The sequence below is a fragment of the Tursiops truncatus genome, chromosome 18 (genome assembly GCF_011762595.2).
Source record: "Tursiops truncatus isolate mTurTru1 chromosome 18, mTurTru1.mat.Y, whole genome shotgun sequence".
In the NCBI taxonomy this organism is placed as follows: Eukaryota; Metazoa; Chordata; class Mammalia; order Artiodactyla; family Delphinidae; genus Tursiops; species Tursiops truncatus.
In genome coordinates this window covers 68788992-68815161 of record NC_047051.1, presented here as the reverse complement: position 1 = coordinate 68815161, position 26170 = coordinate 68788992, and the positions used below count along the sequence as shown (strand labels likewise).

Sequence of the window (26170 nt, the reverse complement as noted above, 5' to 3'; positions counted from 1 at the left end):
AGATTGCAGGAGAACAAACCACACCAAATTTCTCTTGAACCCTCTACCCAGTATTTTTGATCCATAAGTTAACAGCCAGCTCAGAAATTTCAAGTTATACAGAGTCTTATTTCTACCCACTTCACATAATGGTGAAGTCATTTATTTAACAAATACAAGATCAGAGAAAGCGATTGTCTCCATTCAGAGAATACTGTTATAGAGTTATCTAGCCCTACAGGTAACCCTCGAACCACAGATGAAATGGTGTCATCCCCTGAAATCAAACGAAATCTGTCATCTCATGGGTTACTACCCAGCTGAATTTTCATTGTCAAAGCAAAGACATATTAAGTCTTAACTGGTAGGAATATAACTAATTTAGAATTTTAGAAGGTGCATAATCAAGAATCTACCCGTTTATAACTAAGCAGTTCTTCCAAGTCTGCACCAAGACTGTTTACTAAGTCAGTCTGCACACTGCAGGGTATAGTCACCTTCTGTCACTTTGTGACAACAGTTCTCCATCAGACACAATGATGATTAAATCTACAGCCTTGGAAAAAGCATTCAAAACAAGAATTGAAGCTTCAGCCAAGATTATTAGATGTACATCGTTGGAAAGAAATCACGTCATTTCTCTAATGTTGACCTGACAAATAAGACACACCCCTCCACTGAACTTGCTTATAATAAAGTGATGAAAATATCAAAAAAAAAAAAAAACCTACAACCTTTCATTTGGTAAAACAGGAAAGATAATCACAAGAGCTGCAACTGTGTCACCGAAAAAACAACTCTGGCTTTAAAAAATAAGTACACTGCCTCTGCCTCTACATTTATCTATCAGCAGGGGACCATTATGGGGTGACAACATTCTGTTCCAGAAGCATTATCTCTGAATAATTACCTGCTTCTTCTCTCTGTGGACTGATGTACCGGCAGCTCTTTTAATCTGGTATATGGCAGGATTCACAGACTGCACCTTATTACTATAAAAAAAGATGTCTTTTCCACCCCTTACAAAAATGAGGGTAACTGTTAGCTACCTCGTGAACCGGCTGCAGTTCAGTTCATTTACAGCCTACTGATGGGGAGGGTTTCCCTTCCCTTCCTGAACCACTTATCAACAAAGGAATCTGTGGGTGGCTCCAGCTGGTTGCAGCGACCAGGATTTGAAGGCAGAGGAAATCCTTGATGCCGGGCTCTCCTGCCTGAGTCTCAGTAGAGGCACTGATTTAAGAGGAATAAAATGCAGAGCGGCTTCAAGCCACGCGTCAGTACTGGACACAAACGCTCATTCTTATCCTTTTGATTTTATTCTTCCTCAGCTTTTGGTCTCAATCCATGACCGACCCCAGGTGAATCTATAATCCTCAGCCCTCCCCACTCTTCTTGCACAGACGCTTACTTCGCTTCCTTTTGGAGTGACAGTCTATTTTTAAATAATTTCAGGTGAACACTGAAAGGCTCAGAGCAGGGAAAATGAAATGCACTGTAGTTACTGGAGCACAGAATATAAATGTTTGCCTAGACTGGAGATGAATTCAGGAAGAAATGGGTGTTTGCTTTCACTAAAGCAAAAGTTTTCACACTTGAACAACAACAGCAACAAGAAACCAGCAGAAACATTTTATTCCAAATGAAATCATTAATAGATCCTTACTAAATAAAACATATATAAGTGAAATTTACCTGGAAGAAGCAAGGGGTAGAGCTAGCCAAAGAGCAACAAATCCAGATTTTTTTTCTCTCCAAAGTAACCTTTCCAGGATCCCTCCAGGATATCTCTAGGAGCCCTGGGGGCTCTGGGCCACCCTGTACACATGACTGCTCTGAATGAATACACGGCCCCGTATATATTGCTATTTTCAATAGACTGCAGATGAGCATGTTTAATCAATCTAATGGGATATTTATGAAATTTGTTCCGTTAGTTGTTTTATGCAATGGGGTATTTTGAAATGAAATTTAAAACAGACTCAAAAGGCTAGAGTATATATTCAAAAAAGTAATATCTCATTCCTTTATTCTACATTTTTAATTGGTGCAGCCACTATGGAAAACAGTATGGAGGTTCCTCAAAAAACTAAAAATAGAATTACCATATGATCCAGTGAAATTTACCTGGAAGAAGCAAGGGGTAGGGGTAGTCAAAGAGCAACAAATCCAGATATATGCCCACTTCTGTGCGTATATCTGAACAAAACTCTAATTCAAAAAGATACATGCACCCCTATGTTCATAGCAGCACTTTTCATTATAGCCAAGACATGGAAACAACCTAAATGACCATCGAAAGATGAATGGATAAAGAAGATGTGGTACACATATAGAATGAAATACTACTCAGCCATAAAAAGGAGTGAAATAATGTAATTTGCAGCAACATTGATGGACCTAGAGATTATCATACTAAGTGAAGTCAGAAAGAGAAAGACAAATGCAATATGATATCATTTATATGTGGAATCTAAAATATGACACAAATGAACCTATCTATGAAACAGAAACAGACTCACAGACATAGAGAACGGACTTGTGGTTGCCAAAGGGGATGGAGTGGGAGATCAGGGTTAGCAGATGTAAGTTATTATACATAGAATGGATAAACAACAAAGTTCTAATGTATAGCATGGGGAACTATATTCAATATCCTATGATAAACCATAATGGAAAAGAATATAAAAAAGTGTATATATATATATATATATATATACACACACACACACACGTAAAACTGAATCACTTTGCTGTACAGCAGAAATTAACACATTTTAAATCAACTATACTGCAATAAAAAATAAACTGTTCTACATTCAGACTATTCATTAGACTGCCCTGATGATCTCACCCAACATGAAGGAGAAAGTTCTTATGTTAATTGTCCGTTTTAAAATCTTGCATCTCCCCTTAGATGCACGCAATGTGAAGGTTAAATGTGATTGCAATGATTTTCTTTACATCTTTGGAACTACAATGACTCACAGCTGAACTCATTACCTGTCGTTAGATGAAAGTCAACAGGAGACGTAGGTTTTATAATTTTATAGGATCATATTGTCAGGAATCTGTGTGGAACCATACCTGAAGGAGTAACTAAATGCATTTATATACCTTTTATAAAAATAATGACAATGTTTCTCTATGTGGAGTGAGAAATAAAATAGAACTCTGCATTAGGTATTTGGACAGAAATAAGAAAAGAATTTCAGTATAAGAAAATATGAGATGATTCAATAAACAAACATTTTTTTAGAGAAACCAGTAGGTAGTTAACACCCTAGAATAATTTAAGAGGTAATCTCTAAAAATTTCTTACAGATTGATCATATGCTAAATATTAGATCACTATATCATAGGGTCAAGTTAAATTAATAAACAACAGGTTGCATTATTGTATTAATTTTTTAAGTTTTCTTCAAATTTGTGAGGAGGTATTTTTAATAGCAAAGATTAAAACACACAAGTTAAATGGAGAATTAAATCCATCTTAATAATGTTAATATCAGTGACATAGAAATAACATATTATTAACAAATTAAAATTTTGTTCATCTGTCTGCAAAATGTACATATAATCTACTCTCAGAGAAAAAATCATAAATAATGGGAAATTCCCATATTATTGCTAATTGACTTTAGAATTAAGTCACAAGTACAGGAAAATACACACACATACACACACACACCAACCTCATTCTAGATTCAATTTTTCTTTTCCCTTCCAGATGAGTGCCAGGAATATAGAACTAAACCCATGGGAAGAAGGCCCTGTATTCACTGAAATAAACATTTTCCATTCATGGTTCTCTAACAGCTTAGGAACTCATGCTTAGAATGAAGTCTTATTTTTTGCAGGTGATTTTTTTAAATTGAAGTATAGCTGATTTACAACGTTTCAGGTGTACAGCAAAGTGATTCAGTTATACGTCTAAGAACCAATTCTTTAATTACTTGTACATGATCATTTATTTAAAGGAGAAAACACTGGATTCGTCTGTGCGTTCACTTAGTCATTTATTTCACAAATCATTGCTCTTTACTCTCAGCCAAGCACTTCTTGATGCTAGAATCTAGAAATACAAAGAAAAACATGGCTACTCAAGGAGACAACAATAAGAGAGACCAATGGAAACAAATAGTTATAGTAAAGTAGTGTAGTTGCAAAAATAAAAGTGTACACAGGGTTAGCTGTAGCACGGAGAAGGATATGATCACAACTACATGCGAGGTTTGATTTACCCCAACAGATGATGTGTCCGTGGATATCCTAGGCAGAGAGAAGAACACACACACACAAGAACCTGGACTAGAATAGTACTGATGAAAATAGAAATAACAGAATTTATACTGACAGAGAGAGACAGATGTTATTAGATTTGTAGAGATAAATAATTTATTTAATAAATATTATTTATTAAATAATATATATGTATTAACAATACGACCATTATAAGGTCATGAGACTATTAAGTGAAACATATCAAGCACCTAGCACAGTGCCAGCACACAGTAAATACTCATCAAATGTGAATTACTATTACTCATTAAATCTTCAATATAATATTGGATGCACTGCATTAGAACAAAAATTGAATCATACAGATTTTTGCATATGGGGAAAGGTTAATTCAATCAATACTTAAGCGTCTAGTACATTCCTATACACACACACATACACACCACTATCTTCAATCTAGTAAAACATTTTCTCCCATTTCTTCTTCTTCTGTTAGATTTCTTTACTCCCAAGCAGCCCAGGCCCTTGACCTGAGGGTGCACATCTTCACTTAAATCTGTGCTGCCTCTGGTTGATTTTCTTGTCTGATTCAGGCTTTGGGGATAATCCACCAAAGTTTTCTACTGCCTGATTTCAATTATCCCCTCAAACCTGAATTTGTCATGACCAACAATCTTATTCCCTTTTGATGAAGATAAAGGTCTGCTTTTTCCCCCCAGAGAAGTCGTAGAGAGTAAAAGAGTTTTGAAAAAGCTTTCTTTTCATATTATCTGCGTATCAATGCATTAAGACTCTGAAAATCTCCAGTCTCCGAAGTCTTGTGGAGATGGACAGGAGCATTTTAAAGGTGGAATAAAGGCTCTAGAGTGTGGGAACACTTTTCAATGAGTATGCAAAGCTCGTTTTAGGCTTAGCATCAATCTGAGCTGGATCAACTTCCTTATCTCTTCTTAAGTGAGGGGAAAAAATAGAAGGGCTCTAACTCTGAATTTCCATCACCTAAAATCTAGCTTTTTATGGACTGTGAAACCAAGACTCAAGGTCATGATTATATTTTGCTGGAAGATCTTGATGTGTGTAAGGAGATGAGTAGCGAATTGGCATCCGGCATGACAAACAGAAATACTGAGGCTTCAGGCTACACACTCCCAGGTTTTTAAAAAATGTATTTGGAAGGTGATAAGTGAGAAACAGTTCCAATACCATGTATACCCAGGGAGTGGAAAGATTCCTGGCCTGGAAGCATCTACTTGTATAGAACTATCTAAACAGATACTTTCCTGTTAATAGTTCAGAAGAATATTTATGATATTAACATCATGAAACAGCTGTCAGGCCACAAAGATGTCAACAGTCCCTTGGGGAGCATCATCAACAGTTACAGGTGGCCTTCATCTTTTATAGTGACATAAAGAAGGGCTGGGCTTCCCTGGTGGCGCAGTGGTTGAGGGTCCTCCTGCCGATGCGGGGGACGGGGGTTCGGCCCCGGTCCGGGAAGATCCCACATACCGCGGAGCGGATGCGCCCGTGACCCATGGCCACTGAGCCTGCGCGTCCAGAGCCTGTGCTCTGCAGCGGGAGAGGCCGCAGCGGTGAGAGGCCCGAGTACCGCAAAAAAAAAAAAAAAAAAAAAGAAGGGCTGAAGCCACAGCAAGTGTTCCGCATTTGCAAACGATTTGCTTAGTATTCTTTTGGAGAGGAAAGCATAGAAAGTCAATGACAGGACGTAGAAACCCACTATTCTACGTGGGTTTCTTTGGGTACAAGCCCCAAATACGTAGGGGTCCCTTCTACAGTGCTGGGGAGGACCCTAGTAATAGGTGACATATATTTTTGAAATTTTCCAAAAAATAAGACATTTTACCTGAATTGATTAAGACCACACTTTCTTTCTATTCCAACTTCCACTCAGCCACACTTCCCCTCATGTCAAGTGGCACTTTGGGGATTCAGCCAGACCGAAGTTGAATCAAGGGTACATCGACTTTGGGATTAGTGGGGGAGAGTCATTTCCATGGCTTTTCAGGGTGTAGGAATGGCTTCTAGGAATACTAGGAATAGTATTGGGTCATGACAATGTAAGGCCAGAGATCACGTCATAACAGTGATGCATTCCATAATGCCCAGCCCACATTTGGCAACTTCCACATTAGGGAAGTTGAGAAGAAACAAATTTTGATGTATATAGAGCCATTTACAGAAGATGCATAAAGTTATAATTCCATCATATTCCAGACTTTATAATGTTTGTGGTATTTGTCTGCTTTAAAAAAAAAAAGTATGTTGATTTCCCTTTTCATCCTAAATAAAAATTCACCTTAACTAATTTTGTTCTTGTAATTTTGAATTCATTTTATTAAAAAAGACTCCCAAAATGTAGGCCCTACAAAACTTGGATCTATTTACTTTAGATAATGATGTACACCCAGAATTACAATATAGAAACAGGAAAAAAAATTCAGACCATAATATTAAAATCGTATAATGGTGTTCATGGGCCATTTAAGTAGAATAATGCATTAAATGATGAAATAAAGATGAATATTATTCTTGCCCAAAAGATCTTACTTAATACAGTATATAGCCATTAAAAACAATATATCCAGACTATATTACAACATGGAATAAACTGTAAAATCTCATATAATTACAAAAAGAAGGATATGAAGTTGTGTTTAAAAACTAGCTTCCATTATTTTAAAATGATGCAAGAGGAAAGTCAATGAGGAAATTATACTTTAAGCTTTTTATGTTTATGCTGGTAGATGAAATACTAGCAGTAAAAGAAATACCTTTTTAACATTGTTTTTTTTCCGATTGTCTGTAAGAACTCTAAAAAATTCACGGGAATACAAAATTCACTCAGAAAAAAATTCTGATTTATATTCTAGTAACTAGGCCAAAGAATATTTCCAAGATCACTGTTTTCTATCACTGCTATAACAAAATACCACAAACTTTGTGGCTAAAAGCAACACAAAATGTATAACCTTATAGTTCTGGAGATCAGAAGTCTAAATGGATTTCACTAGGCTAAAATAAAGGTGTCAACAGAATTGTGTCCTTCTGGCTCTAAAGGCAAATATCCCCTTGTATTTGCACATTTCTGGAGGCCAGCCACATTCCTTGGTTCTTGGTCCCATCCCTCCATCTTCAAAGTCAGCAACAGAAGGTTAAGTTACCATGTCACATCCCTCTGATTATGACTCCTCTCTGTCTCCTCTTCCCCTTGTAAGAACCCTTGTGATTACACTGGGCCAACCCAGATAATCCACTATAATCTCCTGATTAGCAATCTTAATTCCATGTGCAACTTTTTCCCCTTTCCCACATAATCTATATCTAACATAATCACAGGTTCTAGGGATGGACATGAATGTCTCTGGGGGAGCATTATTCTGCCTACCACAATCATTAATGAATTGCCTAATCATGGTGTGCTCTCCCTAGGTTATGAATCTGGAAAATATGCTATATATCATCCTTGCTACACCAAGAAGGCTCTAGATGTAATCAAAGATTCTCAAGACCAATACCAGCCTGAAATGCAGTTATGGCCAGTAAACATTCTTTTGTTGGCTCAGAAGGGCTCTTTGAAGTCTGAAAATCTTACATCTCACCACTCCAGCACTGCCCCCAAGTTGAACCAAGTTTAATACTCCATCAACCCCTTCTTTGGAAATATGAACTGGCTCAAAATTGATCATGGTTCCAAGCTAAGGTAATCCGCCAGTTATTTTTGTTTCTCCCTTGAACTGCCAAGGCAAAGTCTCTTATTTTCCTTGGTCAGGGCACGGTAAAAATACAACCCTAGGTGATGCTAAAACCCATGACCCTTCTGCATGGAGAAAAATTCATCTGCAGTAGGCAAGATTAAGAGCAAAATTCTGACAGAAGCAGAAATGTGTGTGCTGGGGGCAGTTGAGGGGGGACATGTGCCTGCACACACACACACACACACACACACACACACACACACACACACACGTGTGTGTGTGTGTGAGGGAGAGAGAGCAAAGAGAGAAGGAGAGAAATCCCTTTTCCACTCCTCCTAAAGGTCATCTGTACTCCCATCTTTCTCGGTTAGGTAAGCACATAACTCATTTGTTTGTTTCTGGTTGAACTGGGATTCTGCCATTTGCATCCAAATGACTCAATTAAAATAGATGTTGTGTAATATTGTTATATCCTCAGCACTGTAATTAATGACAAAGGAATTGAAAACATAATCAAGAAAGCTAGATTTCTTTCAGGACATAAAAACCAAACAACTCTTAATATGTCCACAACTGGGGATCTCTCTTAAATATAATCTGGCAGCAGTAATGCTCCACCTTTTTGTTACTGAGAGTCTCTGATCTACAGTAAGCATCAACCAGGGTCTTGTGAACGCTTCCCAATGTATTGCCTACATTGAACAGATAATAGCCAATATTCTCATTATGCATCATTTCTCTCAGTGAAGCCAGTTTATACATAGAAATAAAGCCCTTGGATTCAACCAGAATCTAGAAGCAACATCAAAATTAAAATAACAGCTACCCAAATTATTCCATTAAAGTAAATATTAGGGAGATCCTCCTTGTCATTTTATATTGTCAATATAATTAATTGCATTGAATAAAGAAATGAATACATGAATGGATATATGATGAACAAACAGTTACAAGCCCAGGAGGTAGCGCCTGAATCATTCAAGCTTAATAATCACAGAAGTTATTGCTGCTCCATGACCTGTTTTTCTATCTACTCTACTGTTTCCTCAGGTTGTGTGCTCTGTCACACTGCTTGAAATTTTCTTTGATAATTTATCCCTGTCCCTCATATTTCTAAGACTCGTATGGATATTAACTAGCCAAAGTTAAAACAGTAATAATATGACTGAATGTTGATTAGAAAGAAGTTTATAGACTGGCTAAATCTTAGTTTGGAGCCATGGAGGTATTGCAAAACACCAATTGTATTTCTGTATTATATCTTTACATATGTTAATAAAATTCCGAATAGAACTTGATTAGCATACAAATTAAATTTCCTTCTGTTCTTGTTCCTATACTCCTGTTATTTCTAGAATGGCAGGTTATACTCTTATGAGCATTCCGGACAGCAACATTTATTAATCAGAATGGACACCTGTCATGAGCAGAGACTAAAACCCAGAGCATTATAGAAGAAATGTCATTCTGTTCTGAGGGAAAAACAGGAATTTAATTTTTATTCTCTGCTTGAAATTTCATCTGTGTTTCCAATTACCCTAATAAGAAACTTCAGTGACAAATTCTCATGACTTAGAATAAAATGGTTTTGGGTTAGGTCCATCTTTTTGTTCCAAACTTGAATCTTGTGAACACATTTTTTTTAAAAAAGCCAAGACAACCTACCGAATGGGAGAAAATATCAATGTTTGCAAATGATATGACCGATAAGGGGTTAATACCCCACATATATAAACAGCTCATACAACTCAACATCAAAAAACAAACAACCCAATTAAAAAATGGACAGAAAACTTGAGTAGACATTTTTCCAAAGAGGAAATGCAGATGGCCAACAGGCAGAGGAAAAGATGCACCACATCGTTAATCATCAGAGAAATACAAATTAAAACCACAATGAGATATCACCTCACACCTGGCAGAATGGCTATCATCAAAAAGACCACAAGTAACAAATGTTGGCAAAGATGCTAAGAAAAGGGAACCCTCGTACACTTTTGGTGGGACTGTCGATTTGTACAGCCACTATGGAAAACAGTATGGAGGTTTCTCAAAAAATTAAAAATAGAGCTACCATATGATCCAGCAATTCCACTCCTGGGTATTTATCCCCCCCGCAAAAAAAACTAAAACACTAATTCAAGAAGATACATGCACCCCAATGTTCACAGCAGCATTATGTACAATTGCCAAAATATGGAAGCAACCTAAGAGTCCATCAACAGATGAGTGGGTAAAGAAGATGTGGGGGGTGTATGTGTATATATATGCACACACACCCATATATATGCACACACACACCCATATATATGCACACACACACCCATATATATACACACACAGCCATATGTATGCACACACACCCATATATATGCACACATACACCCATATATATACACACACACCCATATGTATATACACACACACCCATATATATGTACACACACACCCATATATATGCACACACACATCAATATATATACACACACCCCCATATGTATGCACACACACCCATATATATGCACACATACACCCATATATATGCACACACACTCATACGTATGCACACACACCCATATGTATGCACACACACCCATACGTATGCACACACCCCCATATGTATGCACACACACACCCATATATATACACACATACACCTATATATTTGCGCACACACACACATATATGCACATACATACAACAGAACACTATTTAGCCGTAAAATAAAAAGTGAAATTTTGCCATTTGCAGCAACAGGGATGGACTTGGAGAGTACTATGCTAAGTGAAACACAGTAGACGGAGAAACACAAATACTATATGTTGTTTATATGTGGAATCTAAAATATAAAACTAACTTGTGAATATAACAGAAAAGAAGCAGACTCACAGATATAGAGAACAAACTAGTGGTTACCAGTGGGGAGAGGGAAGGGAGGAGGGGCAAGACAGGAGTGGGGGATTAAGAGGTACAAACTACTGTCTATAAAATAAATAAGCTACAAGAATATATGGTACAACATAGGGAATATAGCCAGTATTTTATAATAACTATAAATGGAATATAACCTTTAAAACTGTAAAACACTATGTTGTACCCCCAAAACTTACATAATATTGTACATCGACTATACCTCAATAAAGAAGAAAAGAAGCCACATCATAAGTTACAAACACAACTAGATATCACAAAGTATTTCTATATTTGATTACTATTTGGATAATTTACTAATTCAACTATTAAACTACACAATGTCTAGTTAAGGCACACCTACCTCAAAATACGTTCCTTAATAATCTACTGTAACATCTCTTTAAAAGTGTTTGATTTTATGCAATGGTTTCTAAATCACTTCCACCTTTTGTTGATATCGTGCAGCCCTTTTATCAACAGAATCTGGTAAAAGAAGCCACAGACCCTCTCTTTATAAAAATATAAAAGGTATGTATAATATATTTGTGCTATTATAAGAGGTGCTTATTGCCCTGGCACCCAACCATAAACCTCCAGAGTTGTGTGAATTTCAGGTAAAGAATCCTTGGGTATAGAATTCCAAAAATCCCTCATTACAATACAAATATTCTGGTTGAAAAAAACACATCACAGATTAGTTCTCAGAAAACAATCTGTGAAGCTTGAAAGCAGGTCTAGGCCTCTGGACAACTGAGGACCATGGAAGGATATTTCTGTGAAATGAGGTTTACCCCCCGCATTCATACCCAAATGCTTCGTAATTTCACTGGATCTATTTAAAAATACAGATTCTCACTCCCACCTCAGATATACAAAAACTGGGATGGAGCAATTCCCTGAACAAATATACCATCTTCTTTCATATTTCTGTGCCTCCTGATGGGCCTTTCTGTTTTGAAAATTCTTTATCCCTTTCTCCAAGAGCATACCTTCCCCCCGCCCACCCACTGCCTCATTGCTTTCCCATCTATTCAATGGAGCATCAGGCAAAGACACCACAGGACAGTAATTTTTCTGCAACTCTTAAGCACTCCCTGAAGCCCGGTTTGCTCTGCGGGAAGTAGGGCAAAAGCAAAAGTGTCCGTCCTCCTGCTGCAGGACTATGCCCATTACACAACTCTGCAGAGCAGGGATTCTAAATGTGGCTGCATAGCAGAATCACCAGCGAGCTTTTAAAATCCCTGACGCCCAGGCCATCTCACAGACAAATTAAATCAGGTAGGAGCTCACACTGGTACTTTTAAAATACTTCTTCAACAAATTCTAAGTCTCCTCTCTGGATTCTTTTTTTTTTAATTGAATTTTTTGGCCCCACCCCAAGGCATGTGGGATCTTAGTTCCCAGACCAGGGATCAAACCCTCGCCCCCTGCATTGGAAGCATGGAGTCCTAACCACTGGACCACCAGGGAAGTCCCTCCTCTCTAGATTCTTAAAGAACAAAGCCCACCCAACTTTGATCTCTTCCAGAAAACCTTCATTACTTGAGTATGAAATCTGGTATAAACCTTTTTTTTTTCTGTTTTCCAGCCATCTTCCCTCAGTTCGTATTTGACCCCTTTTCAATACCCAGATCTGGCCAAGCAGGACTCCTCAGAGAGGGTCGCTGACCACCTTATCTGGGGCCGGCCCCATACCCCACCTTGGCCAAATTATCTTGATTTCCTTCTCCTAGCACTAACCAAAATTATTTGTTTTCTTGTTTAACTTCTCTGACCAAACTTACCACAAGCTCTCTGAGAGCCCTGACTTTGGCTGCCTTATTTATTATTCTATCCTAAGCTCCTAGACTGGTTCTAGGCACATAGTAGGATCCCAAAAAATATATGTTGACTGTATGAATGAATGAGTGAAGGAACATTGATCTTGTTTTCTCTCTTAAATTCTATGGCCTTGAGTTCAGCTGCTATGTCGTCTGCTTAAACCCTTGCAATCCCTCACAACTGCATGCTGGCTTTAAAGTTAACGAAACAATTTCCTATGTGCCATCTTTTTTTTTTTTTTTTTTGCAGTACGCGGGCCTCTCACTGTTGTGGCCTCTCCCGTTGCGGAGCACAGGCTCCGGACACGCAGGCTCAGCGGCCATGGCTCACGGGCCCAGCCGCTCCGCGGCATGTGGGATCCTCCCGGACCGGGGCACGAACCCGCGTCCCCTGCATCGGCAGGCGGACTCTCAACCACTGCGCCACCAGAGAAGCCCCCTATGTGCCATCTTAATCGCCCCTCACAACACTTTAGAGGAAACAGCCGTTATAATAATACTGTTTTTAGAGATAACAACTGAGGGTCCATAAAGCTAAAATACAACTTTCCAGCGCCACACAAACAATAAGTGGGGTGAGCACTTCTGCCCCGAGAGGCTTTCATAGACCATACGGTCATCTCTCGAATTCCTGCCCCCGCAGAGGCACACGCCCTGAGGATTGGAAAGTGACTGACTGGATGAGGCTACAGATGCTCAAAGGAAGCATAAGTTGGCAGCATTGTGTGCGCCTCTCGACCCAAACAGGAAGCAGATGCCTGTCGAGAGTTTTCCCAGCAACCATGCAAGTGAAGGATGGGAGTGATATCTGGGAACAGGGTTGAACAATGTCAGCATGTTCCAGCCCTGTCACACCTCTGTGCAGCCACAAGACTTCAGGCCTCCTACTCCATCCAGGATCTCATCTACTAATAATCCTTCTGGGCTTCTCTCTTCATGTCGCAGAAGCATCCAGAACAGTGCCTTTAGAGTCAAGCACGAATTACACCTCTTGGGTTTTGCTACTGTCTATGATTACAGTAAACTACACTCAAGCGTATAAGTTCTGCGATCATCTCACTGTTATGACTATAATTTAATAGTAACATTAATGATACGCACACTGCCAGCAAGTTAATCAAGTGAAGCTGTGTGAGACACCTTTCTAGTCACCGTATACTCTATATCTGCTGGCGATCTTTTTTTTACATTTCTTTTAAGCTCCTTCAGTTAACTATTGTGCAACACAGGGCCTTAAGAAAAAAATCCAGAGAAAGAAATCCTGGCAAGTGATTTAATGTCCTTATAAAGAACCTTACATATGACCTCAAATATTTTCTGTTTCATCCTTGGGACCGTTCAAACCTCAAACGTTCAAACCTCAGACTGTACTGTGCCAGACCATTTGGTACTATTTACAAGCATCCACATGGCATGGATATTTTGAGCAGCAAAGAGGCCAAAATTATTTAGAAACTTAAATAAGAAGCCAAAGAATCCTGTCTTTCCTCCTTTATCCAAATGAAAGGCATCACATAAGAAATAAATATTTATGAAGAACCAAAATCTCATCCATCTTAACTGTTACACTGCAAATGAAAGGATTCCGTAACTGAAGAATATATTAGTTTGTACCCAAAACAGTCACTTGGTAGAAAGCAGACTCCAGAAAACAGCTTGGCTAGTTACCTGATTCCCCTGAAGAGTAGTCAGCTATCTAGTTAGCTATGCAAAACCAGAGACGAAGTCTGTCAGGAAGGTGAGTCATAAATGAAACACATGGGGCCCGTGAGAGCATACAGAATCTACGGATCCAAGTGAGTCAGAACACAGAGTCAAGTTCACTTGCTGCAGAGAGAAGTGAAGGAGAGGAAAAGTAGCCTGAAGAAGCTAAGTTCAAAGTCACCATTAAGGTAGCCTGTGACTTGCTGGATCATACACCTGGTTAGTGGCAGAGCCCAGACTCAGTCTAGAGTTTCTCAGCCCAAACCAATAACCCACCATCTTGCCTCACTACGACACAATGTCCCTTTGCCATTTAAAACATGCAGGTATCACGTTACAGATAACATGACCCTCAAAATACCAATCCAACTGCTAAACTGCTGTCATTTTACTTTGCTAATATGAATGACTCAATATAACAGCCACTTCAGAATTGTGTTTGTCTTCTCCTATTCCCTCAGTAGATTAAGGTATAGGAAAGAGGAAGAAAAGCACAGGAGAGGATGTTAGCATACTTGTCTTGTGTATGGGAAGGTTGGATTTTGGTCACTTTAGTTACATTAAACTTGGTATTTTAGCAATGATGCACGGGGGTAGGCACTAAGTAAGGTTAACCTGGCATTTCTATGATATCATTGCAGTGTATTTAAAATCTGTACTTACAATGTGTGTCCTTCTTACTAACATCAACCTCCTATGACAATTATGAGAACAAGAGGTCTGCAAAGAAGTTGTTTTTTCTGTCTCAAACCCATCACAACATGGAGAGAGGGTAATGGGGGATGGGAGAAATGGCATTTGTCCCCAGGCTGCTTCCCACCACTGTCTGATTCTTCATATATCATCAAAAGTGAGTTTGTCTCCTGTCCCCTGAAAAAGTTATTCCCTTGTTAACTCCGTGTTTCTCTCCATGGTGTTCCCTCTAGCGGGAATGTTCTTTTTTCTAAACCAGTATCTGTCTAATGCTACTTACAGGTAAACTCAGTTTTAGCTTCCTCACTTCATGAAGCCCTATATGCCCCCAAATTTATTTAGAAAATAGTATCTTCTTCCCCTGACCCTCAAGACACTCAACCTGTTCTTTGGCACTTTTATCACAAATGCTTAGCATAGGAACCAGCAAACTCCTTCTGTAAAGGGCCAGATAGTAAACATTTTAGGCCCTGTGTACCGTATGCCTCTGTGGCAACTCTGCCATGATAGCCAAAAAGCAGCCATATGTAAACAAATGAGCATAGCTGTGTTCCAATAAAATTTTACTTACAAAAACAAAATGTGGGCCTCCTGGTCCTAGTTTCCTGATCCCCAGCTTAGCATAGAGATACTTGGTAAGGTGATCAATAAATATTAGATTTATTAAATTCGACGAGCAACATTACTAATGAAAATACGATGCATAAGATGTCAGTGTGCTCTAGTATGACTGTACATTGTACACACTAATTTTCATTGAATATAATATTTGCATATATATTCATCATGCAAATATAACACAATGACCAGCCTTATAAATTTTTAATGGCATCTTATGTATCCAAGAAAGGAATCATAAGAGTTCTGATCATCTACATGACCCTAACGCCTAGACAAAATAATGACCTTCTGCCTCATTGATTTTCTGTTAAAAAGAAAGTCTGTAGACTGTGTAGTTCTACGAAGATTACGGCTGATAGCAGAAGAGATTTTTTTTTCCCACTAAGAATATCTGGTTTGCTTATTTATACTGAATAAAATCAATTAAATAACCACTAGAGCCCCACATTACATCCTTCACTGTGTGCTTAATGTTTTAATAGAAAGAAATATATAATTAAAGTAACAAAATTGTCATAGTTGTCACACGTTTCATTTTAAGGTCCCTTATAGAAATCGGGGTTGAATTCATGTCCGATATTCTACTTTCATTTCAAATAGATTTTGACAATATTCATTGCAGCCTTTCCTAGGAAGTTTTCTCAGCCAAAAACTTTCACCAGCTTTCAATTTACCACATAAAAATTATGCAAAATGTAATAAAAATTGTCCTTTTATTTGGATCGATTCCTATCTTTGACACAAAGTGTTCTGTTGCCATAGATAAAGCATTTAGGCAAGATCGCTGACTGGAACACGAAAAAAATATTCACTCTGTCTTGGGAGTGATACAGTTTTCTGGATTATGGATTAGAAAATACTCAGGTTATCAAAAAAAAACCCACTATGTTTATTATTTTCCATTGAATTATTTTCCACCATCTTTTTAAAAGATAGACAAAATTATTAAATTCAGCTTCTGAATTTTCTTTGTGCTCTGCTGAATATAAAAATAGCAAGAGGAAAGGCGAGATGAAAAAAGAAGGTGAAATAAGGAAGAGAGAGAAATACCCACTGGAAAGGGGAGTGCCTACATAACCGTCTTGCATGAGATCTTTTCTTGGCTTGTTTCCATTATTTTTAGCAGTTTCCTTCAATGTACACAAATTATGCCTTTAGTAAATGCTGCTTCTTCATATGACTGAGAGGTTAAATACTGGATTGAATCAGGACCATCCAGAAAAACACCAGTTCTGGGCACCTGCACCTTTGGCTTCCTCATGAAGGTAGAAAATGCCCCACCAACACACAGAAGTCCCAACACATCACGAGGACATAAAGGATGCTAGAGGCCCCATATTTAGTTCTCCCACTTGATCCCACTCTTTTTGTCTCTGTACTATCTTCAGTAAAGTCATAAGAAAGAGTATTTACATTCCTGAGGTTTTGTGAAGTGTGGATTGCATATACAGTTTAAAGACATTCTAATACGTATTTTCTGAGTACAAAGGAAGCAAATAACAAGCAGGCTTTTCTCTTCCTAGATACCATCTTTCTATTGTGGGTCATTCCATGATAATAGAGCACATAAGAGCCATAGCAGAGAGCACTGTAAGTTTAAGATGTGCTCAGAGATCCACAGGAGACTCCCTGGGATCCACAGACTGATTTCTCATCATCTAATGTCTATAATATGACAAAATATAGACTTTTGCTTCTGACATGATTTCCCAATTCACTGATTTATCCCCATTCTGTACATCACTGAAAGCAGGATGATTCTTTCTGGATAAGGAAGAGTAAAGCAGTTAATTTTACAGGGTCATTTCTTCATCTTCTTTGGATGTTATCCTTAACAACTACGTTTGAAAGGTCATAATTCAGTGTATCCCAGGGTTCTCAAGCAATGACAGATGGAGTGGATCAATCAATCTGAATGTCTAGAAGAGAGGAAATCTGAATCCCACTCTCCTTCTCGAAGGACCACTGGAAGAACACACTGGGTTCCCTTGCCTCTTGAAAACTCTACACATTTCCCACTTCAGTTAACTTACAGTAAGATATCTAATTAAGCCACTGGGGATTTTAAAAATATAATCAAAATCACACTAGGTGGTGTTGTACTTAATCTAAAATGTTTGGAGGTCTACCCTCTTAAATTTTTCAGGGTACTTCCCTGGTGGCACAGTGGTTAAGAATCTGCCTGCCAATGCAGGGGACATGGGTTTGAGCCCTGGTCTGGGAAGATCTCACATGCCGCAGAGCAACTAAGCCCTGTGAGCCACAACTACTGAGCCTGTCCTCTAGAGTCCGCGAGCCACAACTACTGAGCCCGTCCTCTAGAGTCCGCGAGCCACAACTACTGAGCCCCCGTGCCACAACTACTGAAGCCCACGCACCTAGAGCCTGTGCTCCACAATAAGCCACCGCAATGAGAAGCCCGCGCACTGCAACAAAGAGTAGCCCCCGCTTGCTGCAACTAGAGAAAGCCTGCACGCAGCAACGAAGACTCAACACAGCCAAAAACTTTTTTAATTAATTAATTAATTTAAAAAATGTTTTCCAGTCCACAAAACCACACAAAAAAAGTTAAAATTGTTAACTATAGACACTCTGTGGTACAGCAGATCTCTAGACCTTATTCACCATGTATAATTGACACTTATACCCATTGAATAACAACTTCCCCATTTCCTCCTTTCCCCATCCCTGGCCACCACCATTCTATTTTCTGCTTCTATAGGTTTGACTATTTTAGATCTCTCTTGTGTTAAACATTCTTACACACACACACACACACACACACACACACACACACACACACACACATACATACACTACACACAAAAGCAAAGGGATACAAGGACATTTTGGGAGGTAATGGATATGCTTATCACTCTAACTATGGTGATGGCATCACAGGTGTATACGCATGTCCAAATTCATCAAATTGTATACATTAAATATGTGCAGTTTTTGTATATCAATTATACCTCAATAAAGCTGATAAAAATTTTAAAAAATATTAAAACACTCTCCTCCCATAAAATTTTTAAAAAAATTTTAGAGGACTTCCAATTAAAAGAACAAAAGTTATGTTCCAAATAATAATTGTATCTCCGTATACATGAATAAAAAAAATGATTTAGTTGCCAAAAAAATCACAGAGTCAAAAACACGTAGGTTAAAAAAATACATGCATCATAGAAAACTTCTCTGATTAATAAAAGCAAAAGAACTTAAAGGTGTGCTTTGCCACTAAAAAGGAGAGGTAAATTACAGCTTAAATTGAAAAATCTCCAGATGGTGAGAATTTGGCATGCTATCATTCTTTGAAAGTATGTTCCTAGGTGAGGAATTTAACCAACTTGCTTAATTAATTAAAGCATACTAATTGATAAAAATGAGGACATGGTTCCTATTTTCTGGAAGCCACAATATTAAATAATTAGCTTCAATTTGTCATTCTTCTTCCACTCCATACCTCCCCTTGTGGAGGTGTATGGGTATGTGTGTTGAAGGACCAAAACATATGCCATACCTCTTAGAACAAGTCTGATGAAAGAAAACCAAAGGGCACAGAGGACAGACAACAAAAACACATGGGAGTACAATACCAAATAAAAAGATGACTTAGACATAAGGACAAATGATGATCAAAGAAGGCAAATACTGCAAACACAAGCTTCTGAATATTAATGCCTGCAGATAAATCATTTGTTTTGATGATTATAGAAGTCAGTGAAAGGAGTTTGATAAAGTAAAAGTTTACAACATGAAGAGCAAAATACACCAGGAAAAGTGAACTAATTATTTTAAATTGTCACTATTGGTGGGCAAAGGGAACCCCTCTTCCACTCCTAGTAGGAGGGTATACTGGAACAATTTTTCTAGAGGCTATAAATTGTTTGGGCAATGTTTTTATTAAAAAGTTTTAATATATTTTTATTCATTTAGATCTATGCAATCCACATCTAAGAATTAATACTTAGGATTTATGCAAATATTCCACTTCAAGAATGTAAATTATAACTTGAATAAAATAAGAGACAATTCAGATGTCTAATAAAAGAGGGTTGATTAAATTCTTTTGCTACAACCATTTTATGGAATAGTATGCAGCCACACCAATAATTTTGCAGAAGAATATTTTATAACAAGAAAATATATTCATGACAAGTTGTTCAGAAAATTGACATGTTAAAAGAACACGTTAACAAATTGTGGCATGTTAGTAAATTACCTAAGATGACAGCTCTGGCATCAGAGGGCCTGTATTAAAAGTTCCTATTAAAAGTTGCACATCTGGCACCTACTGTGTAAGATGGTAAACTGTTCAAATTTCCAATTTCTTCTTTTGTAAAAAGAAGAATTCTATTTCTTCCTGTCTCATTGTGTTTGGGGAATATTAAAAAAGATAATACATTCAATGCTCTTAGCATTTAACTTGTCGAATAAGTGCACATAAATGCTGTTGATAAAACTGTATAAAAACATCATTTATAAAATATATAGTTATTTATGTTGATTTAGATATTAATACTGATATGATATACATATATAGTTATAAACCTCAACTTTTTTATGCTTATCTCTTTGGATTGAGTGTGATTTTTGTCACGTTTGCTTGTTTGTTTGCTTTGCTTTAGCTGTGTTCCCTAATTTTGTATGCAGAAGAGAGCATGAGCCAGGAGTTCTGAAGCCATAACAAACAACCCCAATATCTCAGCTGCTTAAAACAACAAAGGTTTATTTCTCACTCATGCGACAGAACCCGGTGGGTCAGCAGAGGTTTCTGCTGATCATCCTCATTCAGAGACCCAGGCTAATGGATCTGCCACCATCTCAAACTTCAAATCCCCTTGCCAGGGAAAAAGAGAGAATGGCAAATCTCTCACTGCCTCAACTTCTACTCTGAAGTGACACATTTTGCTCACATTTTCTGCCCAAAGCTAGACACATACTCAGGAAAACCTCAATAATAATAAAATGCATTTTGGGGCTTCCCTGGTGGCGCAGTGGTTGAAAGTCCGCCTGCCGATGCAGGGGACACGGGTTCGTGCCCCGGTCCGGGGAGATCCCACATGCCGCGGAGCGGCTGGGCCCGTGAGCCATGGCCGCTGAGCCTGCGTGTCCGGAGCCCGGGCTCCGCAACGGGAGAGGCCACAACAGTGAGAGGCCCGTGTACCGCAAAAAAAAAAAAACAAAAAAATGCATTTTTAATCAAGAAGAGTTTAAAACTAATAGACTATCATAAGCCATTTAAAATTTTTAAGCAGAACATTGATAGGAGAATTGAGAAAGCTGTGCCCACCTTCCAACCCCATGGGCAGGATGAATCACTGTACATCAATATTGTCTTTATGAGAGTCATCTAACTAAATGAAGGAACAGAAATCAAGGAATCACAGGAATTCAGAGAATTTAAAAGATCCTCTAAATTATTCCCCTACCTTTAAGACATAATGATCACACTTAGTCATCAGCAGCACAAGCAAGTAATCTAATCTAATTCTACCAGGAGAATTGTTTTTTTTCCTTGGCCCCAGCTAGCGAGCTGCTGAGGCTCTCCGGCTGGAGAACCAATGAGCCTTGTAATTGCTTTCCTCACTCATGTAACCACAGCTGCTGTTGTCATTCATAAATTGCAAAACTAATCCTTTGAAAGTTTTCATATTGGCCATTTGCTTTAAGACCTCCAGTGCCCAGGAGTTTGCAGATGTAGCCCTATGAAAAAGGAAGTCTCTAACCACTGGTCCGAGCATTGGACTGCCTGTCATAAATCCTTGGTCTTCATTCTCAAAATTCTTATATTTTGTTACAGTTCCCTGGAAAATCACTTCACTCATCAATACTTCCGTTTCCCTGTGAGGAAACTAGAGAAGCTTATATTTATCTGTAAAGTGCTTCAAAAGGCTTGAATGAATTACAAAAAAATAAAAAATACAATTCTATACATATCAACACCTTTTTAATAAAAGACTTTAAATATAAGCTATTGTTTAAAAATGGTAGCTAAATAACTTAATCTCTAGAAAGGTAGGAGACAAATATGTGTTTGTCAGAGTTTATTAAACACTGATATATAAAGTCCACAGATAATTCTCTTGCCCTAGCACTATATAAAAAAATTTCAAGATAAATGAGAAACCACTGGCAAATATATACATACACATATATGTGTGTGTATATATATATCTACTTAAAGTCATTTTCTATGTTTGAGATATGTTTTATATGCTTTTAAAATTTTTCCATTGTATAATTTATTTTTATTTATTTTTTTAAATAAATGTATTTATTTATTTATTTTGGCTGCGTTGGGTGTTTGTTGCTGCACGCTGGCTTTCTCTAGTTGCAGCGAGCGGGGGCTACTCTTCGTTGCGGTGTGTGGGCTTCTCATTGCATTGGCTTCTCTTGTTGCGGAACACAGCCTCTAGGCACGTGGGCTTCAGTAGTTGCAGCAGGCGGGCTCTGTAGCTGTGGCTCGTGGGCTCTAGAGCACAGGCTCAGTAGTTGTGGCACACGGGCTTAGATGCTCTGCAGCATGTGGGATCTTCCTGGACCAGGGCTTGAACCCGTGTCCCCTGCATTGGCAGGTGGGTTCTTAACCACTGCGCCACCAAGGGAGTCCTATAATTTGTTATTTTTAGCAATAAATAATACCAGTAGTCCGAGGAATAGTGATTTTTAGTCTTTGTTATTTTAAGAGCATAATAGGCTTACTCAAGCACTATAATCACAATATTTTATTAACGCTGGTAGAACACTGCTTCCAGCCTGGGAGTATTAATGAAAAATGGGGCAATTCAGAAATGCTTCTGAAATTAAAAATTCCTTCTACCCATATCCTACCCTTCTCCTTATAATCATTAAGGATGAATATCAGAGTATGAGAAAATACTATGTTACAAATAATCTTGGAGACTTTAGGAGTTTTCTGCACCCCCCCCCCCGAAAAAAACAACTATAAGTAATGAAAAAGACATATGATAACAAATAATGGTGAGGATGTTGAGAAATTGGAACCTTCATACACTTCCGGAGGGAATGTAAAATGGTGTAGTCACTTTAAAGATAGTTTTGTGGTACCTCAAAAAGTTAAACATAGAGTTACCATATGACCCAGCAATTCCCCTCATGGGTAGATATCCAAGAGAAATCAAAAGCGCACGTCCACACAAAAACTTGTACATGAATATGCACAGAACATTATTTACGAAGGCCAAAAAGCAGAAACAACCCAAATATTCATTAACAGACGAATGGATGAACAAATGTGCTATATCCATACAAATGAATATTACTCAGCCATAAAGTGAATGAAGTACTGACACATGATACAACATTGAAAACATTAAGCTAAGTGAAAAAAGAAACAGGAGAAAAAGAACACATATTTCATATTTATATGTGAAATATCCAGATTAGGCAAATCCACAGAGACAGGAAGTAGATTAATGGTTTCTAGGGGCTAAGTGGAGAGGATAGTGGGGAGTGCCCAGGAAGGGTACAGAGTTTCTTTCTGTGATGACGAAAATGTTTAGGAATGAGGCAGTGGTGATGGTTGGGTATTCTGTGAATATACTAAAAAAAACCCACTAAGTTGTATACTTTAAATGAGTGAATTTTATGACATTTGAATTATATCTCAATTAAAAAATTCGCTTTTCAAAAAAAAGTTTCCCTTCAACATAAAATTAAATTTCTGATCTAACATTCAGATAAAGGAAATCTTTCTCCTTTTCCTCTTTCATGAATAAAATTTGTAATAACTTCAATTACCAGTACCTCTGAAAGCAAATTTCACATTAACTTTGCCATTTTCATGTGAGAGGTGAAATTGTTATTTCTTATTTTGATAAATCAAAAAGAATGAAACCAGCTTTCCCCTAGACGAATTCTTCCTTCTCCTCCAATTTGTACTGATCTGATAGCAAGAGCACACCTGAGGCTACATGCCGTCTAAGACAAGAAAAGGTTATTCCGAGCTATCTGTCTATACAATACATTTTCAAAAGCCAACAGTACAACTCAGTAGGCTGTTAATAAGTTTCAGAAATGTCAGTGGACAATTAGATGATGTTATTGAGAAAGCTCTGAGCAAATATCCAAACTGTTTTTTTCTTTTTTAATGCAGCATTGAACTGAATAGAAATTGAACAGACCTCAGAGCTAAAGTAGACTGATGGCGGGGGGGGGGGGGGGGGGGGGGGGGGGGGGGGGGGGGGGTGTGTGTGTGTGTGTGTGTGTGTGTGTGTGTGTGTGTGTGTGTGTGTGTGTGTGTGTGTGTGTGCGTGTGTGCGCGCGCGCGCGCGCGCGCAACAGAGAGGGAGAAAGAATGAGATTATATTTCTCCATGTACTTTCACTCATGGATATTGGAGTCATTATTAGTTCTGAAAAGACTAATCTTTCCTCATTCAGGAATCTCAACTACCTTTTAAATAAGATACATGTGAACTAAATTCATTTGACTCACAGGAGGCGATGGGTCACAAGGCCTGAGACCCTCACTTACCCCTTCCAGAGCAAGGCAGAGCAGAGCTTCCCTGGCATTTCTTGATGCTCTCCTCAGCTGACAGCGGGCAGGAACGTGGGTGCTCGCACTTTTTCCCATACCAGCCTACTTTGCAGTCACATCTTCCACAGTTACACTGCCCATGACCTTCACAATGGGAGTAATAATATATATATGTTATTGTATTTATGAGCCATACATATATATATATATGTGCACATGTATATGAGAAAAATATACCAAAGCCAGAATTAACTTTCATTTCAACAGTGAATGTCACAAATGAGTCACGATCTCAATTAAACTCAATATAAAACATTAAGGCAAAAGCCCATTTTTCTCAATGTTCTTAAATACCTGATCTAGGTATATTGATTGATCACGGGGAAAGAAAAACAACAACTCCAGATCAGATAAACAGGTTCATAGGGCTATCAACTTGAATCTTTCAAAATCCAAGTGCATGAGATTGAATTAGTCTGCTAATTTAGTCTGCTAAAAAGGAGGATTTGATGAATTGGGCAATTAATTCACGTGGAGGAGCGCCATAGGAAATGGAAAACAATTTGTTTTTGAAACAGGGTCTTAGTTTCTACAGTCCCTCACACTTTATTTTCATTATCTTTTTACTACACACTACATGCTTAGCCTATAGACCCTTAGCTTAAAACCAGTAACCTATGTGGAGTTCGCAACCCTTGAAGACTAATTTCCTATACACAAAAGAGGTCAGGAAAGATATTAAATTTACATGGGCACAGAGCCTGTAAAGAACTGTGACAAGGACTGATATGGTATAGCATAAGATATCAATCAAATAAGTAGGTTCAAATCCTGACCCTGTTCCCTACAGAGTAGGGCTGTTCAAATGACAACCTCGTTGAGGTTTAGTTCTTCATTTTAAATCAGATTATCTACCCACATTTATCAGGAAGTACATAATATATCTTAAAATGCTACACAGAAGTGAGCAATTTTTATTTTTATTCACTTGAGCCCACATATACAACCAAGTAGAAATAGAAAAGAAAGGAAAGCACGATAATTTAGCTGAGCTTTTCCTAACTCCTAATAACCATTCAGATACTCATTATTACAGATACAATGTAAAGTAGATTTCTATAATTTTTCCAAAAATGTATGAAGAATTTTAAAGGAAGTGGAATTACACTTTCTTTAACCAAATCAAATATAATGCTAATGAATAACAATCGCTGCTATTCTGTACTTGGCATCTGATATTAATATATATCACACAATATGGAAACTGGTATGGACCAGTCTTCAGGGAAGGCTGGTCTGTTTTATCAGTATTCCATGAGGTCTGTGGTCAGATGTCCATCTTTTGAGTTTGAAGTACTGGACAATTCACCTATCAGGAAGCTTTTCACTATCTATAAATCTGGTTCTTCACAGAACAAATCATAAAACCATAGGTCAAAGTAGGATGAGCTATTAAGGATCACAGAGTCCACATCTCTCATTTAACACTAAATTCAATTCAATGCACATTTATTGAGCACCTACTATGTAACAAAGTCTATACAACAAACTGCTGTTAATACTAATACTTTGCCTTAGAGCTCATCATCTTAAAAAACTTTTGATTGCTAATAAATACATATTACGTGACTATGATCATTTGGACTTTCAAATATAAGAATTTTTATTACAATAGTTTGACTTAATAGCAATTATATCGCAGAGATTGTTGGGTTCCATGGCTTCTTGCCATTTATCCTGGCTTAAGAAGTTCCTACCCATCTTCCCAATCCTCGTGTATTGGGTTGGCCAAAAAGTTCATTTGGGTTTTCCCTTAACATCTTACAGAAAAACCCAAATGAACTTTTTGGCTAACCCAATAATTTATTTATTTATTTGTTTGTTTGTTTTTGGCTGAGTTGGGTCTTCGTTTCTGTGCGAGGGCTTTCTCCAGTTACGGTGAGCGGGGGCCACTCTTCATCGCGGTGCGCGGGCCTCTCA

The 26170-nt window shown here is 38.0% G+C and overlaps 1 protein-coding gene across 4 annotated transcripts in view; it reads right to left on the bottom strand.

Moving 5' to 3' along the window:
• Positions 1-26170, bottom strand: part of ITGBL1 (integrin subunit beta like 1) — a 218113-nt gene that overhangs the window by 65715 nt on the left and 126228 nt on the right. For all 4 annotated transcript variants that reach the window (XM_073795391.1, XM_033843480.2, XM_073795392.1 and 1 more), the window contains one exon: positions 24188-24334. In XM_073795391.1, coding sequence (XP_073651492.1) covers positions 24188-24334 — 147 coding nt within the window. The remainder of the gene's footprint in view (positions 1-24187; positions 24335-26170) is intronic.